This window comes from Euphorbia lathyris, chromosome 1 (genome assembly GCF_963576675.1).
Source record: "Euphorbia lathyris chromosome 1, ddEupLath1.1, whole genome shotgun sequence".
Taxonomy (NCBI): domain Eukaryota; kingdom Viridiplantae; phylum Streptophyta; class Magnoliopsida; order Malpighiales; family Euphorbiaceae; genus Euphorbia; species Euphorbia lathyris.
The window spans coordinates 128,892,500-128,910,586 of NC_088910.1; the positions used below are offsets into that span (position 1 = coordinate 128,892,500).

Here is an 18,087-nt window from a genome sequence, read left to right on the forward strand (position 1 = left end):
TTTTTGATAATTAACTAACTAATTGAAAGCAATAAAGATAACCAAATAAGATGAACAATTGACAGGGTAGAGTGTGAATTAATGGAAGGTACAATCTAGGATGGGGAATCCTTTGATTAAATCTTATGTATGATTTTAGGGGGTTCAGGTTTATATTTTTGGTATCTATTTGACGGTAATCACCCTAACAAGAAATATGAACGTGATCATCGAGCCGTATGTACGCTCTCCTTGAGAACAATGACGAGTCTCCATTACTCGCTCTCATCGGAGATATCTTGTTATGGCGTGTCTCGTCATGGTCCACGTGGCGTGACATAATGCTAGAGACTCCTTCCTTTTTCTTCCATTAATCTTTCATTAGTTATCATTAATTTCATATTAATCATGCATAAATCTCATTTTTATAAGGAATAATGGTTTGCCATTATTTCTATTAATTTTCCCTTTATTCCTCATTCTAAAATAATTTGGGGTTGTTATAAAGTATATTACGTAAAAAGTAGGGACTAATAAGTTATTTACCCTAGAATATTTATGTTTGTTAATTTTAAAGTTTCTTAAGATAAGGTTGGTATATAGAATTTGAATTATTTGTTTTGAAGTGTATTTAATGTTGGAAATAGGTGCATGTATGTTTTTATGTGCATAATAAATGAAGAATTTATTATCCAGGAGATGGAGGATTATGCTTTGAACCTAGTCAAGAATTTAAAAGGTTGTATTGATCTCTACAACACATTAATTGAAGATAGAGATTACGAAGCATCACATTCTATTTTTAGGGTTCTTTGTTTCCTATAAATAGAGGCTCCAAATTTCTGGAGAATTAAGAGAGGAGAGTTGTAAAAAGGACTGTGAGTGTTTGCTTAGAAGTATTGCAGGAATTCTCACTCTGCACACCTGTGTAAATTGTGTGTGATCAAAACTAAGTAGGGTGTACTTGTGTTTTGGGTTGTGAGTGAGTGATTGAGTGTTGTAATACTTGTACTCCATTCTCCTATAATGCAAAGGGCTTCTTGCAGTAGCTCCAAGGATTAGCCACTGATTTGGTGGTGAACCTTGTAAAATTCTTGTGTTCTTTCTTGTTTGTTCATTTCTATATTCCGTGTTTATTTCCGCGTTTTGTCGTTGTGTCCTGGAAGAGGAATTTGGTATTGTGATCGTTTATTTTATAAATTCCTAACAACTGGTATCAGAGCTATCTGGTTTGGACAATGACAGGGTCAGACGGAATAAGTTCTGGAATAAGCAAGTTTGATGGAACTGATTTTTCATTCTGGAGATTACAGATTATAGACTATCAGTATAGCAAAAAATTGCACTTGCCGCTTTCAGAAGTGAAACCAGTCGACATGAGCCAAAAGGATTGGGAACTTCTCGATCGACAAGTGTTGGGCGTAATCAGATTGACGCTAACACGGAATGTTGCTCATAACGTAGCAGAAACCAAGTCAACGGCTAAAATGATGAGACTTTTATCAGATATGTACGAGAAGCCTTCCTCAAATAACAAGGTACATCTGATGAAAAAGTTATTTAATTTGAGAATGGGTGATAGTTCTTCAGTTGCAGAACATATAAACGAGTTCAATACCATTGTTACTCAACTAACGTCTGTTGACATTACCTTTGATGATGAGGTGCATGCTTTAATTCTTTTGGCTTCATTACCTAATAGTTGGGAGCCTATGAGGGCTGCGGTTAGTAATTCTGTTGGCAAGGGAAAATTCTCATTTAGTGATGTCAGGGATCGAATTCTTGCTGAAGAAGTGCGAAGGATTGATTCCGGTGAAGGTACATCGACAACTTCTTCCTTAAATGTTGAAAATAGAGGTAGAAGCAATGAAAGGAATTCTAATCAAGGACGAGGTAGATCGAAGTCGAGGAATGGTAGGTCCAAATCAAGAAATGGATGGAAATTGGAGTGCTGGAATTGTGGAAAGCCCGGACATGTGAAGGCTAAATGCAGACTTCCAAAGAAGGAAGACAATAATAAGAAAGCTGCAAATGTTGTAGCTGATGAGGTACAAGATGCATTACTTTTATCTGTTGATTGTTCTATTGAATCTTGGGTATTAGATTCAGGTGCTTCTTTTCATACGACATCAAACTGTGAAATCATGGAGAACTATTCAGTTGGAAACTATGGGAAGGTGTATCTCGCAGATGGTGAGCTATTGGAGATAGCCGAAATTGGTGATGTTCGTTTGAAGTTAGAAAATGGAACGGTGTGGAAAATCAACCAAGTAAGACATGTGCCTAGGTTGACAAAGAACCTGATTTCAGTTGGACAGCTTGATGAAGCAGGTCACAGTGTGCATTTTACTAATGGATCTTGGAAAGTCAGTAAAGGAGCAATTGTTGTTGCTCGAGGTAATAAAAATGGTACTTTGTACATGACCACTAATTGCAAAGATAATCTGGCAGCTATTGATGAAGGTGTAAACTCAAGTCTATGGCACTGTAGACTTGGTCACATGAGTGAGAAAGGGATGAAGTTGATGCTAGCAAAAGGTAAACTCCCTGACTTGAAAGTTGTAGAACATTGCATATGTGAAAGCTGCATCTTTGGCAAACAGAAAAAGGTGAGTTTCTTGAATGGTGGAAGAAAGCCCAGAGAAACAAAGTTGGAGTTGGTTCACACGGATGTTTGGGGGCCATCTCCGGTGCCATCCTTTGGAGGTTCAAAATACTATGTTACATTCATAGATGACTCAAGCAGAAAGGTATGGGTTTACTTTCTCAAAAATAAATCTGATGTGTTTGATACCTTCAGGAAATGGAAAGCTTTAGTAGAAAATGAGACGAATTTGAAAGTGAGGTGTCTGAGGTCAGATAATGGTGGAGAGTATGAAAATAGTGAATTCAAGAAGTATTGTGCACAGATGGGCATCAAGATGGAGAAAACTATCCCAGGCACACCTTAACAAAATGGGATAGCAGAGCGGATGAATAGAACACTGAATGAACATGCCAGAAGCATGAGGTTGCATGCAGGTTTGCCAAAATATTTTTGGGCAGATGCAGTTAACACTACGGCTTACTTGATAAATAGAGGTCCCTCAAGCCCGCTTGATTTCAAGATACCGGAAGAAGTATGGAGTGGGAAAGAGGTAAACCTTTCTTTTCTGAAAGTGTTTGGTTGTTTATCTTACGTTCATGTGGATTCTGCAGATAGGTCTAAGCTTGATGCTAAATCAAAGAAGTGTTATTTTATTGGCTATAATGAAATTGAGTTTGGCTATCGCTTTTGGGATAACGAAAATCGAAAGATCATAAGGAGCAAGGATGTGATCTTCAATAAGCAAGTCTTATACAAGGACAGTTTGGCAGAAGTTGTACAAACTGATTCTGAAGTTAAAAAGTCAGAAATAATTCTCCCTGAAATTCAAGTGAATATGCCAAGGCATGAAAATGAAGAGGTGATCATAGAAGAGGAGCCACGTACTCCTGAGGTTACCTTAAGAAGATCTTCTAGAACCATCAGACCACCTCAGAGGTATTCTCCTGCACTTAATTACATTTTATTGACTGACAAAGGTGAGCCAGAAACCTTTGATGAGGCAGTACAGGTGGATGATTCTAGCAAGTGGGAGTTAGCCATGAAAGAATAAATGAATTCTCTATTGTCTAATAATACGTGGGAGTTGACAGAACTACCACCAGGAAAGAAAGCCTTACAAAACAGATGGTTATTTTGATTGAAATAAGAACATGAAGGTTCTACAAGGTACAAGGCAAGGCTTGTTGTAAAAGGATATCAGCAAAAGGAAGGTGTTGACTTCAATGAAATCTTTGCTCCAGTGGTAAAATTGAACACAATTAGACTTGTGCTTTCTCTTGTAGAAAAAGAAGATCTATACCTGGAACAAATGGATGTGAAGACGACATTTCTTCATGGTGAACTAGAAGAAGAGATTTACATGAAGCAACCACAAGGTTTTGAAGTGCATGGCCATGAGACGATGGTATGCAAACTGCAGAAAAGCCTTTATGGGCTTAAACAGGCTCCGAGACAGTGGTATAAGAAGTTTGACGGTTTTATGATTGATAATGGTTTCCTGAGATGTCAAGCTGATCACTGCTGTTACATTAAAAATTATGGAAGTCATTACACAATTTTGTTATTGTATGTAGATGGCATGTTAATTGCAGGGGCAGATAAGAGGGAAATTGACAAGTTGAAAATGAAGATGTCAAAAACATTTGCCATGAAGGATTTGGGATCTGCAAAGCAAATCCTTGGAATGAAAATCTCAAGAGATAGGGTGCAAGGTACATTGAAGTTATCTCAAGAAGAGTATGTGAAGAAAGTCTTGCAGAGATTCAATATGGATGGTGCAAAACCTGTCAGTACACCACTGGCTAGTCACTTCAAATTATCCAAAGATCAGTCACCCTCAACAGAAGAAGAGAGAGCTTATATGGAAAAGGTTCCCTATGCCTCCGCTATTGGAAGTCTCATGTATGCTATGGTAGGCACAAGGCCGGATTTAGCCCATGCAGTGGGAGTTGTGAGCAGATACATGAGTAATCCAGGGAAACAACATTGGGAAGTAGTGAAATGGATTTTGAGGTACTTGAAAGGTACTTCTGATTATTGTCTATGTTTCAAGAAATCAGATATAGGTCTGCAAGGATACACAAATGCAGATATGGCTAGTGATTTAGATAGCAGAAAAAGTACTTCCGGTGGTGTTTTCACACTTGGTGGTACAGCTGTGAGTTGGTTCTCAAAACTCCAGAAGATAGTTGCACTATTAACCACGGAAGCAGAGTATGTTGCTATTACGGAAGCTAGCAAAGAGATGATTTGGTTACAATCATTTCTTGAAGAGTTGGGGCAGAAACATGAGACAAATATTTTACACTGCGACAGTTAAAGTGATATTCATTTAGCAAAGAATCCAACTTTTCATGAAAGAACAAAGCACATTCAGGTGCGATATCATTTTATTAGACCAGCATTAGAAGATGGAGCTTTGATGCTTGATAAGATTCTTGGAAGTAAGAATCCAGCTGATATGTTAACAAAGACTGTGATTGTTGAGAAGTTGAAGCTGTGCGCAGCTTCGGTTAGCCTCATTGCATGAAGAGGTTGTTTGAGCTACTGCTTTGTTTCGTTGCCGTTGCACTGAAGTTGATGTGAAGACTAATTGAAATAAGTCTTCAAGTGGGAGATTGTTGGAAATAGGTGCATGTATGTTTTTATGTGCATAATAAATGAAGAATTTATTATCCAGGAGATGGAGGATTATGCTTTGAACCTAGTCAAGAATTTAAAAGGTTGTATTGATCTCTACAACACATTAATTGAAGATAGAGATTACGAAGCATCACATTCTATTTTTAGGGTTCTTTGTTTCCTATAAATAGAGGCTCCAAATTTCTGGAGAATTAAGAGAGGAGAGTTGTAAAAAGGGCTGTGAGTGTTTGCTTAGAAGTATTGCAGGAATTCTCACTCTGCACACCTGTGTAAATTGTGTGTGATCAAAACTAAGTAGGGTGTACTTGTGTTTTGGGTTGTGAGTGAGTGATTGAGTGTTGTAATACTTGTACTCCATTCTCCTATAATGCAAAGGGCTTCTTGCAGTAGCTCCAAGGATTAGCCACTGATTTGGTGGTGAACCTTGTAAAATTCTTGTGTTCTTTCTTGTTTGTTCATTTCTATATTCCGTGTTTATTTCCGCGTTTTGTCGTTGTGTCCTGGAAGAGGAATTTGGTATTGTGATCGTTTATTTTATAAATTCCTAATAACTGGTATCAGAGCTATCTGGTTTGAACAATGACAGGGTCAGACGGAATAAGTTCTGGAATAAGCAAGTTTGATGGAACTGATTTTTCATTCTGGAGATTACAGATTATAGACTATCTGTATAGCAAAAAATTGCACTTGCCGCTTTCAGAAGTGAAACCAGTCGACATGAGCCAAAAGGATTGGGAACTTCTCGATCGACAAGTGTTGGGCGTAATCAGATTGACGCTAACACGGAATGTTGCTCATAACGTAGCAGAAACCAAGTCAACGGCTGAAATGATGAGACTTTTATCAGATATGTACGAGAAGCCTTCCGCAAATAACAAGGTACATATGATGAAAAAGTTATTTAATTTGAGAATGGGTGATAGTTCTTCAGTTGCAGAACATATAAACGAGTTCAATACCATTGTTACTCAACTAACGTCTGTTGACATTACCTTTGATGATGAGGTGCATGCTTTAATTCTTTTGGCTTCATTACCTAATAGTTGGGAGCCTATGAGGGCTGCGGTTAGTAATTCTGTTGGCAAGGGAAAATTCTCATTTAGTGATGTCAGGGATCGAATTCTTGCTGAAGAAGTGCGAAGGATTGATTCCGGTGAAGGTACATCGACAACTTCTTCCTTAAATGTTGAAAATAGAGGTAGAAGCAATGAAAGGAATTCTAATCGAGGACGAGGTAGATCGAAGTCGAGGAATGGTAGGTCCAAATCAAGAAATGGATGGAAATTGGAGTGCTGGAATTCTAGATATAGAAACAAGAAAAAGATTTTATTATTTTTTCCCACAAATTTGTAACCATAAATTTTATTAGGGATAATTTTGTCTTTTAAAAATTTATTTTTATCCGTTGAATTGTTCTTTAACAGATTTATGGACAGAAGTTTGATATACGGATTAAATAATTTAATAGAATCAAAACTGATAGAGTATATAATTATTTTAAAAACGTTATGGATTAACTAGTATATTGTGTAAATCTATAAGGATTAAATAATTCTTTACCCAGCCTAAAAGAAATAACTGTTTACCCAAAATAAAAAAGAACATAAAAAAAGAAAAAAATTGGAAAAATATGAAAAACGGGTAAAGGGAAAAAGTGATTAAAAATAAAGAAATCTGAACTTATCTACTAAAATAATAATTAAGCAATAATAATAATGATATGAAATTCTTACCAAAAAAAAATAATGATATGAAATGAAACCAAGAACGGAAAGGGCCCATTTAAATTCTTTTTTCTGTTGTTGATAGTAAAGGCCCATTTAAATTCTATAATTCATCATATTACATACAAATTTATTAGATAATATTTTTTTTAATAAATTAGATAATATCTTAATAAAGGATTTCATTACAAAAAAAAAAAAAATACCAAAATAATTAACCTCATAATAATTTGATTGTCAATTTATTTTTTGTGAATAATTATTCCATATGCATTTTTTTAAATGATTATTCCATATGCATTATTCATCACTTTTTGCATTTTAATCCCTTCATTTCAATTGTTGACTTGAATTGTATTTTGACCAATTCAAATAAAAAATCAACAACTGTGTTTCAAAGTCCAGCCCAAACAAAATAACATTCACACAAACTTTAATGAAAGAGTGGATGGTCAATATTTACTTTGTTTCAACAAATTCCTTTGAACAAGTCATTCAACATTGTATAATGTTTCGATTGTAACCAAGGTTGGTTTGATTTATATGTTGTTTACTGTTACAGTTGATGTTTGTGGTTGGAAAATACTATCTTTTTACAAAAAAAAAAAAAAATAGGGATTCCCTGATTTTATAAAAATCTACTTTTCAGCTATAACATGGAAATATGAGGTGCCTAATCAAACACCTAAATCTCTATTTTAAAGTGAAATGACAAACATGGAGAGAAACTGAAATAATCAAACACCTCTTAAACTTTGATTTTATTTCAGTAAAATAATCGAAATTTCATTTTTATCTCATGGACTTTGTTAAATGTTTTAGAAATTTTGGTATCAGAATGTCAACTTGGATCATTTATGAAATAAGTATGTATAATCTCATGTTAATTTCACTTGTTAAAAATATTTTGCCATGTGGAATCTTCCAATTTTGGTCTTCTATGATCGCAGAAAGCAACCCATCAACACAAATCATCTGGTTAAGGATCAACGAGTAAGGGGGAAACTAGTTCAATCAGAGTCATACCATCCTTCTAAACGAAGATTGGTCTCAGTTCGAAGCAAAATCCATTGTCTTAGGGCCTAGACTCTTCATCAAATATTGTACGACCCGGAGAGCCGCATCACAATGCTCTTAACAAGGCTACTACATAGATTGCGCAAGACGTGGTAGAATAAGCAAGATTTAGTCTCGTGACAGACAAATAAATCAATCGCCCCATAAGTTGCCTATAGGCGTTGGATCCGCTAGAAACACCTCTGTAGTAAGAGAAAAATTATGATTTTGTTCCATGGGGAACGATGCAGGTTTTGCCTCTAATAAAGTTGTCTCTTAAATTATATCAAGAGCATATTTTCGTTGACTAGGAGAAATTCTCTTCAGATTACGAGCTAGCTTGAGCCTTAAAAACTATTTCAAAACACCTAAATCTTTCGTATGGAAACGCCTGCCAAAATAAGTTTTGAAAGTTGCCAATGCATACTAATACGTTGATTGGAGTTTTTTCTTTGCACAAAACAAGCAAAGAACAATTTGAATAGGATTACACAAATCCATAATTTTTCCATGTCGTCGACAATTTGCAAACCAACATCGAGGAGTTTGTTTTAGTCCATACAATGATTTCTTCCATCTACACACAAGTTAGTATTCTTATATTTAAAACTTGGAGGAACTTTCATATAGACTTCTTCACCCCAAATCACGAGTGAAGAAAAGCATTATGTACATCCATTTGATGCACCTTCCAAATTTTAACAGTTGCAATTGCATGGAAAACACGAATAATTATCATTTTGGCCACCAATGCAAACGTTCTTTATAGTCAATGCCTTCCACCTGACGATTCCCATAGATCACCACTCTTGCTTTAAGTCACTTTATGCTGCCATCAGACCAATACTTTATCTTATATATCCACCGACTCTTTAGAGCTTTCTTTCCAGGAGGTAAAGGATCCATTACCAATCCCATAATTCTCAAGAGATCAGATCTTCTTACTCATGATGTCTTGCCAATCTGAGCATTTCGATGTATCCTTAAAATGTTTCGACTCATGATCCACGATGATTGCTCCAAGAAAGTTTCTATGTTTGATAGAAAAATGGTCATAATTCAGAATTCTAGGATTGATTTATCTCAACTGTCGACTACTTAGTTTTCTGGTCAGGTTCCATCCGAAATTCAGGAAGTTATTCTGGACAATACTTGTCTTTTGTTGCAGAGATTTCATTCACAAATTGTTTCCCTAAAACATATATTAGTATTAACAAACATTGATCTCACAGAATTTAAAGAACATTTTAATTTTAATTAATTTATGGTGGTGGTTTACATGAACTTCAATTGCAATTAAAACTTGAAAAAAAACTTCAGATCCAAATATTAGTTTCTTTTGCTTTAGTCCTGTCACAATTTGTAGGTGATGAGTTGATCTCAGATCCAATTCTCCATTAGTCTTACATGATTCAATCACTGGTACTTAATCTTGCATCATTATTCTTCCCATTGGCCAACTATATTCAGATTTTACTTTTTCACTGGAAATGGAAGAGAAAAGGAAAAGAGCACAACAGGAGAAGGACGATCGGAGATAGTAGGAGGAGGACGAACATAAAACTGGCAGTAGCTGGCAGAAGAAAACGGAAAGAGCAGTCGCAACCTCCTGGAGTCTTCTAAGAGAGATGCTTTATATGTATTTGGGGAAGATAAATTTGAGGCGTCTTCGTTCAAAACAGAAAAAATTACTTATACAGCTGTCTCAATTGTATTGGTCATGGCATACCACACCATATATTGATGTGGTATGCCTGGCGTATAATATAATTTCTCTATAAGTTCCCTTCAAATACTAGAACTGTAGCCACATTCAAGATGTGACGTTTTCTCCCAACATGATATGTCTCAAAGAGAATCTCATTGTTTTAAAATTAATTATGTAAATAATTAAATCCAGTCCCACTTTTAGAAATTGCCACCCCTTTACCTATTTATGGATCGGGTTAGACTTGTCTATTACCAAACCTTGTGACTTGTATTAAAAAACGATCAGTCCAAATCCAGTCTAGTCCATTATCAATTTAGCTGGGCTCCGACCGAATTTATGCTTGAAAATGAATCTCAAGAACAATCCAAACAAACATAACCCTTATATATTCATACTTTTTAAATTATCTTTATATATATATATATAATTAAATATTAACAATATTTTTATAAATTACAAATCCCACCCAAAAATAAGTAGGTTCAAACACACATTAATTAGATTGTATTAAATAACAGTCTTGATCACATGCATCTTAATGAGTATGTAGAATTTATTCATTCACTATTAGATTTAGGTTTATTAAAATCCTAAGGTGGAGATTCAAAGCACCCCGAGACTTAGATTTAATAAGCCTATATCTAACGGTGAATGAGCAAATTCACTTGCTCATTAAGGTGCATGTGAAAATTCCTGATTAAATTATTATTCTTTCTATCTAAGCCGACTCATTGAATATATATTTGGATGGACCGAACGAAACTCCTACCGAACTTGTCATTAAAGAATATAAAATCATAGCTTTCATCTTTCTTTTATTAGAAAGAAAGCAACTCCAAAATTCATTAATTAACTCATATTGGATTATCTTCTTTGAGTTTTCATAATCATTTTAATAATTATCCTATTAATGTAACTGATGCCATTCAGAATAAATCAATTCAATGAAACTTTTTCTCAATTAAAAAAGAAAAATTAAGGAATTATAAAGTCTATGAAATTGATTAGTATCTAATCAAATTGAATTAATAAATTGGTTAAGAGGTGTTACCTATAAATTGAAAGTAAAGAATTAGGTATGCAATTGAATTTAACAAAGTTGACACTGACAAAGAAATGCAACAACCCAATCAATCTTTGCTTATAGATGAAGTTTTCCAAATTTAATATTTTTATGGTTGCCTCAACTACCATTTTTTTATATACTTTAAATTTTTTTTCTTTGAGTGGGTAAATCCAATTGGAGACTATCCTATTAATCAATCCTTCTTTTTCCTATCCTTTTGGGTTAAATTTACTTATTTTATTAAAATTCAAATTTTTACTAAAAAAAAATTCCAATTAACGTTTCAAAATGACTGTTGATATCTTTAAAATATAAAAATTTAAGAATTAATAATATTTTAAGCAATTTTAATTCTTCAAAATTTTTGTTTTAAGACCATCTAAGTGTTATTTAATTAGGAGAGAGATAAAATTTTAGAAAAAAACTCCAGAAATGGTGATCTTGAACAATTAAAAAAACATATTGATCTGTATATAAGCATTAAATATATAGAATATTATCACTAATTTTCAATGTCGGTTGATTTTTATACCTATTTTATATACATTGAACACCAAACATAATAGTAATATTTATATTTTAGGTGTGTTATTGCGTATACCAATCAGGGGCGAATTCAGGATTTCTCTCCCATGGGGCAAACAATACAACTAAAATAATTTTTATCCAAAAAATAATAATTATAGAAAAGCAGATATCAAAGCTCAAGTTCAAGTAAAATAGTAGCAGGAATATAAAATCAAAATTCAAGTAGGAGCAAAAAAATTTATCAAAGTAAGAGAGGCAAAGATCGGAGATGGAGCGTCGGACCAACCATCCAACTACGGAGGGATTGGCTGCTAATTTTGATTTAATCTAGTTAGGATTAAGGATTTCAATTTAGACTTAAGAAGAAAGAGGAATTGAGGAAGAAGAACTAAAGAGACTAAAGAAAGTAAGAGAGATGATTTGTTTTAGGACCTATTTAGTTTTACATTTAAATATTTACTTTTTATTTTTTTTATTTTTGTTATAAACAAAACGACGTAGTTCTAATTAAATAAAACGACATCGATTTGCTTTAAAACAGAATTAAAAAAAATAAAAAGAAAATATTAAATTTAAAACCATTCTTTATCCTCAATTATAGAACTAGTAAACCCTAAACCTCTATTGATGAATGGGGACAAAGCTCTAAAACTTCAAAATTAATCCCAGAGTTTTTAAAAAAAATACAAATGTCAGTGGGGGCAACTGCTCCCAGTGCCCCCATACTGGATTTGCCCCTGATACCAATGAAGAATTAATATTTATTGGTGTAAGAATTGGTGAGGATTTTCTATATATTTAGGGCTGAATATATCATGGTAAAAGTGATTATAAACAACTTTAATTCTTAATAACTTTCCTTTTAAAGTTGTCAATGGTCATTTTGAGACGTTACTTGAAATTTAGTGGTCATACCGTAAAAATAAATAAATTCAATGGTCATAGATGTAATTTACACTTTTTGAAAGCTAAAAACATCCACTTCCAACTAATTTTTGTGGACTATATTTGTATGATTGAGTGTCAAATTTGACAAATTGAGTTAATTTTAACTTTAGATATTATTATTGGAAACCCTTTTTCATAATTTTTTTATAATCATAAATTTTGTTATTAGAGAAAGAGATTAAATACCTGTTTGGTTCCTTTGTTACGGTTAGCTGTTGCTAATGGATAATAAGTGTTAGTTGATTTTCCTATTAAAAGTCGTTGTTTTGAAATCTTACCACTTTCTATCATCTGTTTAGAATTTAAAAGGCAAAAAATAGTTCCAAAAATGAAAATAAACAGACACTAATAACGCATAGCTTTATTCAGATTTGTCAATCTTATCTTTATCCAAACTCTTATAAGGTGTCCCGCAACTTTTGGTTGCTCCTTTTCATATTCATGTTTGCCTTTTTACTTTAAAAAAAAGAGTTTTAAAACGTTTGATTATGGGTCTTCTATTTATCTTTTACACCTGAAAATTAACATTTTACAAAAGCAAAGAATCTCTCATTTTTAGAAAAACAATATTTTCTAATAGTAAATAATAGGTAATCCAAATGGACCCTAAATTAAAACCATTTCATGCCTTTAATCTAAAAATGCAAAAACATATGATCATTATTTTGTTTTCTTAATCAACTGATATAATTGTACAAACAAGTGAACAAAATATCTGGATGTTTTTTAATGATTATAAACTTGGCTTAATGATTACAAATTTTAACAAAAATATCTAGATTCTTTTTATGATTATAAATTTGGCTCAATTGGACAATGTTAATTATTGGCATTGCTAAAACTTCATTTGTACTGTTTATAATGTTAAGAATAATGAATAAATTATTCTCAACTTGCAACTATAAACTATAATTAAGAACAATTTTATATTTTATCCCATAAACTTGTAGTTAAAAAAAATAAATATAAATATTTTGCATAGAAGAGTGTATGGTCGGTTAACAAACTTATTTCTGCCATTTATAACCTTATTTCTGCCATTTATGATGTCTTCTATGGTTACTTTGTCAAAAAGTAAACCTTACCTTGTAAAAAAAAACAAAGTAAGCATAGCCTTTACCGTCATTTATATATGAAAAATAGCTTTTAAAACAGAGAATCTCATTTTTTTTTTTTTTTTAAAACTTTTAAAACAGTTTTTTCAAACAGCAGCAAACATTAAACCGAACGGGACTAGGTAAACAGAACAGACCCTAAATGAAGCAATAATATGATAATACAAGGAAAAAAATACAGAAAATAGTTTAATTTCTGTAATTATAGTTTTATTTATATGCCAAATTAGAGAGCAAAAACATCTCTTACAGAAACAAAAACCAAAGTTGTATAATTTTGACCTTCAAGCTCTCATTACACAGCTTTTACAGTATTAATTCTATTTTCTTCTTCTTCTTCTATTTTATGCAATCAAACTCCTTTTTTTTTCATCTTCTTGTATGTTGTTGTTATCTGTTGTATACTTGAAAAACTGTTCATGGCTTTTGAACATCTTCAAATATGTCCAGCAGAGACAGTGCCTGAAATATCCAAGAGAAGATAAATATGTCAATAGTTAATTACTGATTAGATCACGAATCCGGTAAAAAAAAATCATGAATCCGTTAAATTGCACCAAAGGACAATGAAATTTAAAATCACGGAATTTCACATTTGATTCTAATCAAGTCATCTCGTCTAATTTATGTATGAAAACTCATTGAAATGTTGACCGACGCAGAAAGCTAAAAGTTTAGAGCTATATAGAATAATGTAGTCAACTGTCTTTTATGTCCCGTCAATAATCCAGATTATCTTTATACATAAATTGATTGGAACGACTTTATAGACTTTATAGAAACAAAAGTGAAAATGAAGTTCAGTGACCTTTAAAAAACACGCACCAAAACATCAAAAACAGCTTTTGATAATAATATTTTGAAAGAAAAATCAGCTAATATCTACCTACAATGTAGAGCAATAACTGCGAAATGGACAATAAATTTCTCTCCCGAAAGCCATTTTGATTTTGAGGGATTAAATTGTTCTTCCCAAAAACGTTAAGGACAAAATTGAATAAGATATATAAATATGATGATGGTAGAGGTAAAATTACCTCAGGAATATTGAGTTCGAGCCTGAACTTAGGGCCATCATAGTGGTGAAGGATAGGCCTGAATGAGTCCTCTTCTAGTGGCTCGCAGATTTTCCTTGTAACAACTCTCACCTGAGCAGGGAAACGTGATTCTCCAGGGCATTTCTTGTCCTCCCAGGCACTTGGATCTATGTTTGTTCCACCAAAACTTGCAGCCTGTAATCATTTAACTTAACACATTACAAAATTGATATGCAAAAGTTTTTAAATTTTTATTATATCTCTCATCATGGTGCTGTAATCAAGCCGAGCTTTAGCTTGTTCATATTCGACTCTTTAGAAAATCGATGAAATCGAGCTTGAACTGAAGCTAAACATCTAATTTATGAGCTGCAAAGTTTGCTCGCGAACAGCTCATTAGTTCTGTTCATGAACTTCGCTTGCAAATATCTCATTAATTATGTTTATTTGAAATTTCTTTAACTGAATACTGCAAACTTTTGAAACCTATAAACTAAAGTTATGTTGTTTTACATTTTCCCCTCATAGTGTTAAAGCTATTAAAAAAAATAACCAAACCAAGCTTGCTTACGAGCGTGAACATCATAATCAAGCTTGTTCATGAACCTACAACTAAACGTGCTTGCTTGCGAGCTTTTAAGCCGAGTTTCCCCATGCTCCTCATTTATAAATCAAGTCAAACGTTACCGAATTCATGAACCTATAACCGAGTCTGCTCACAAACTTTCGAGCGGAGTTTCGGTGTGTTCCTCATTTATAAATCGAGCCGAACAGTCGAGTCTTTAAGAGCCGATCACCGAACCTCTCATGAGCGGTTCGGCTCATTTAAAGCCCTATTTATATGTTATTTTTATCTTACATGTTATTGACTCGAAGCCTAAACCTTTATATCTAACCTTTATAATCGATATAGCAAAATTAGATGTCATTTGTGAATATATTAAGCGAATCCAAACTAATATTAAGCATATTATGCAAATTTAACCCAATTGGAATGATATGATTATAACACAAATTTTTTTGAATTGAATTAGCACCGACTCATTGATAATTTACACGAAATGAACACGAATTGCCCCAATTCTCAATTCCCCTGTAGGGTATGGTATGGAAAGAAAAGAAAAGCATAGAAAGAAGAAACACAAACCTCAAAAATTCCATGGAGTTGATGGGTAGAGTAGTTGTAGAGGAAAAGAGGAAGCCCCGGAGTAATAGCCCTAACTGAATCCCTATAACGAGGAGGTAAACCTGAACATAACAATTCAACAAACACTTAACAAAACAACACAAAAATATAAGCTAATCACAAACAGAATTGAACAAAAATCTCTCCGTACCAAAAAGCTGCCTCTTAAGATTCTCTTGCATAGTATCATTGTTACAGACAAAAATATATCCCCCAACAGTTTCATTTCTCGGCAGTGATTCAGACGGAGGCAGTGTCTTAAACCTCTTATCAGAACCAGTTTTCCCCTCTTTTCCATCATTACTCATGTTATCAAAGTTCTTCTTATTGCTGTTCTTTTTACCAGTCTTAACTACTCCCAATCCCATTCCCAATCCCATATGATCATCTTCAACCTTGTTCTTAATCCCCTTCAAATTTACATTGACTGAGTAATTCTTTGATGAGTAAACCCCCTTGTTGAAACCACCATTGATTCCAACGTTTGTCTGAGATCCAATTGGACCTAGACCATAGCTTTTAGATCCCAAACCCATCTTCCATCCATCATTGAACCCATTCAAATCAGAAGAAGGAAGAGTAATATTACTACTACTACTTCCAGATCCCATCTTCCAATCATCATTGAATGAATTTAAATCAGACCCTTTTGGCTTCGGAACAGTGTTATTAACAGTGGAATTGAAATCACCTCCAACTCTAATATCGAAATTCCTCCTCTCATCTGGCCTCTTTGAAGCATAGCTGTTGCTCCAAATTGAATCATTGAGCGACAAATTCGCTAAATTTGAAGCCTGTAACCTTAATTGATCACTGAATTGGTAAAAAGATTGCTGGTTGTTCTCCATCTCAAACCCTAATTTTTCCCCAATTCTTTCAGGCAATACAACAAACACCTACCGGGTATCTTTAACAACACAAGAAAACAGTGTGTTTTCCAATTTCCTTTCCCCCAAATTCTTTCAGGCAAAACCACAAACACCTAGTGGGTAATTGATCTGAGAGAAAGTGTGAGAGATGGGAGAATTAAATAAGAGAAAGAAAACTCAATTGGAGGAAATTTCTAGGAAAGTGAAGGGATTTAAGAAAAAAACTGAGGAGATTGCGTGTGGATTTGTCAAAAGGGAAAATTGATAAGAAAGATTAATTAATTTAATTTTTTTCTTGTGCTTGATTTTGGGGACAAATAAATGTAATAGAAAAAGATAGAAAAAGCTTCCATTTTTAAGTAGTTGAGCTTGAGCGAATACGAAGAAGGGAGAAGTGATCAGTGATGGCGGCAAGGACGCGGAAAATGCGGGGCCCAGAGAGAGGTGACACGTGGCGGAAGGAGAGAGGGACAGCAGCGTGGATGTGTGTTGTTTCTAGAAAGTCTTCTCACGCGGGAGTGAGTTCATACTCACAGAAAATGACATTTTAAAAAAAACTATTTATCTCTTTACTTTTACTTTTCTTAATTGTTAAGGCATATGGCTTTGAGAGTAATTTATTGGATATTGTTGGATTTTTTGTCTTTTTCTAATTTTTTAATTTTTCCTTAATTAAAAAAAGATAATTCCTCATCAATATTATCTTAAGTTTTTTAATAGTTTTACTTTTGGGTAAATAATTATAAATTTTCCTTAATATTATAATATCACTATATTTTCAGTTAACACGTTAATTACTTGCTTAAAAAACACATTAATTAGTCAAAAAAAAAAAAAAAAAAAAACTACTCCATCCTTCATAATGGCCCTGTTTGGTAAAAAGCGTTTTGGAATAAAAAGAGCGGTTTTGACCAATTTTAGCAATTTGACCACTGAAACCGCTTATTTACCTAATTAATTTTAATTAAAAGACTTTGCTATCGTTATATTAATGGCACATATTAATTAGTTTTTATCTATTGTCAAAATAAAAAACAATTTAAATGGATATATTTAATACAAATCAATTAATATGCATGAAATTAATCGTCATAAAAAAAAACTTCTAGAAAAACAAATATTATGAAATATATATTAATTAAGAAAACCGATGTCATTAGAAATGATACTAACAACTTGTCTCAATATTATGTAAATATAGTCCAAATCCAATATTTTAGGCTTCACGATTTTAAAATGCGTCTATATTTACTGGATTTGCACTTTATTAATAAGCTCTGGTTACTCTTCATATATATAGAAATAGAATATAGAAATAGAAGGAGATAGACTAGAAATGATATTTCTTATGTTATGTCAATGGCACCAAAGGCGCTCTCCATTATCGAAGATTCAGTCATTCCTGCCCCATCGTCATCCATCTAGCCCTTCTATCCGACGCCTCTCATTTGAGACCGAGTCGTTACAGGTCCACCAGCTTCTATTTGATTCGTCCCCAAACCAGACATTGTCCGTGAAGAGTCAGCTCTGATACGAATTTTAACAACCTGACCTAATACCATTTAGATATTATCTATTTTGGTCAAATCCAATACCTTGGACCTTACGCCTTTAAAACGTGTTTGCATGTATTAGATT

General features: G+C 33.3%; 1 protein-coding gene across 1 annotated transcript; it reads right to left on the minus strand.

Annotated features, from left to right (window-relative positions):
- Positions 1-13,519: 13,519 nt before the first annotated feature.
- On the minus strand, positions 13,520-16,776 carry LOC136210980 (B2 protein). Its single transcript, XM_066002464.1, has 4 exons — positions 15,732-16,776; positions 15,542-15,642; positions 14,395-14,589; positions 13,520-13,819 (listed from the first exon to the last, which is right to left on the minus strand). Exons 1-4 carry the CDS (start codon positions 16,426-16,428, stop codon positions 13,775-13,777), a joined length of 1,038 nt encoding a protein of 345 aa, XP_065858536.1. The 5' UTR covers positions 16,429-16,776; the 3' UTR covers positions 13,520-13,774.
- Between the last annotated feature and the right edge of the window lie 1,311 nt (positions 16,777-18,087).

Bases quoted from the DNA above. Each gene is read 5' to 3' on its own strand.
- LOC136210980 (XM_066002464.1), bottom strand. From the start codon at position 16,428: ATGGAGAACAACCAGCAATCTTTTTACCAATTCAGTGATCAATTAAGG. The intron at 14,590-15,541 runs GTTTGTGTTTCT...AAATGATTACAG, and splicing joins AACTCCATGGAATTTTTGAG to GCTGCAAGTTTTGGTGGAAC. The intron at 13,820-14,394 runs GTAATTTTACCT...TGGATATTTCAG, and splicing joins TCGAACTCAATATTCCTGAG to GCACTGTCTCTGCTGGACAT.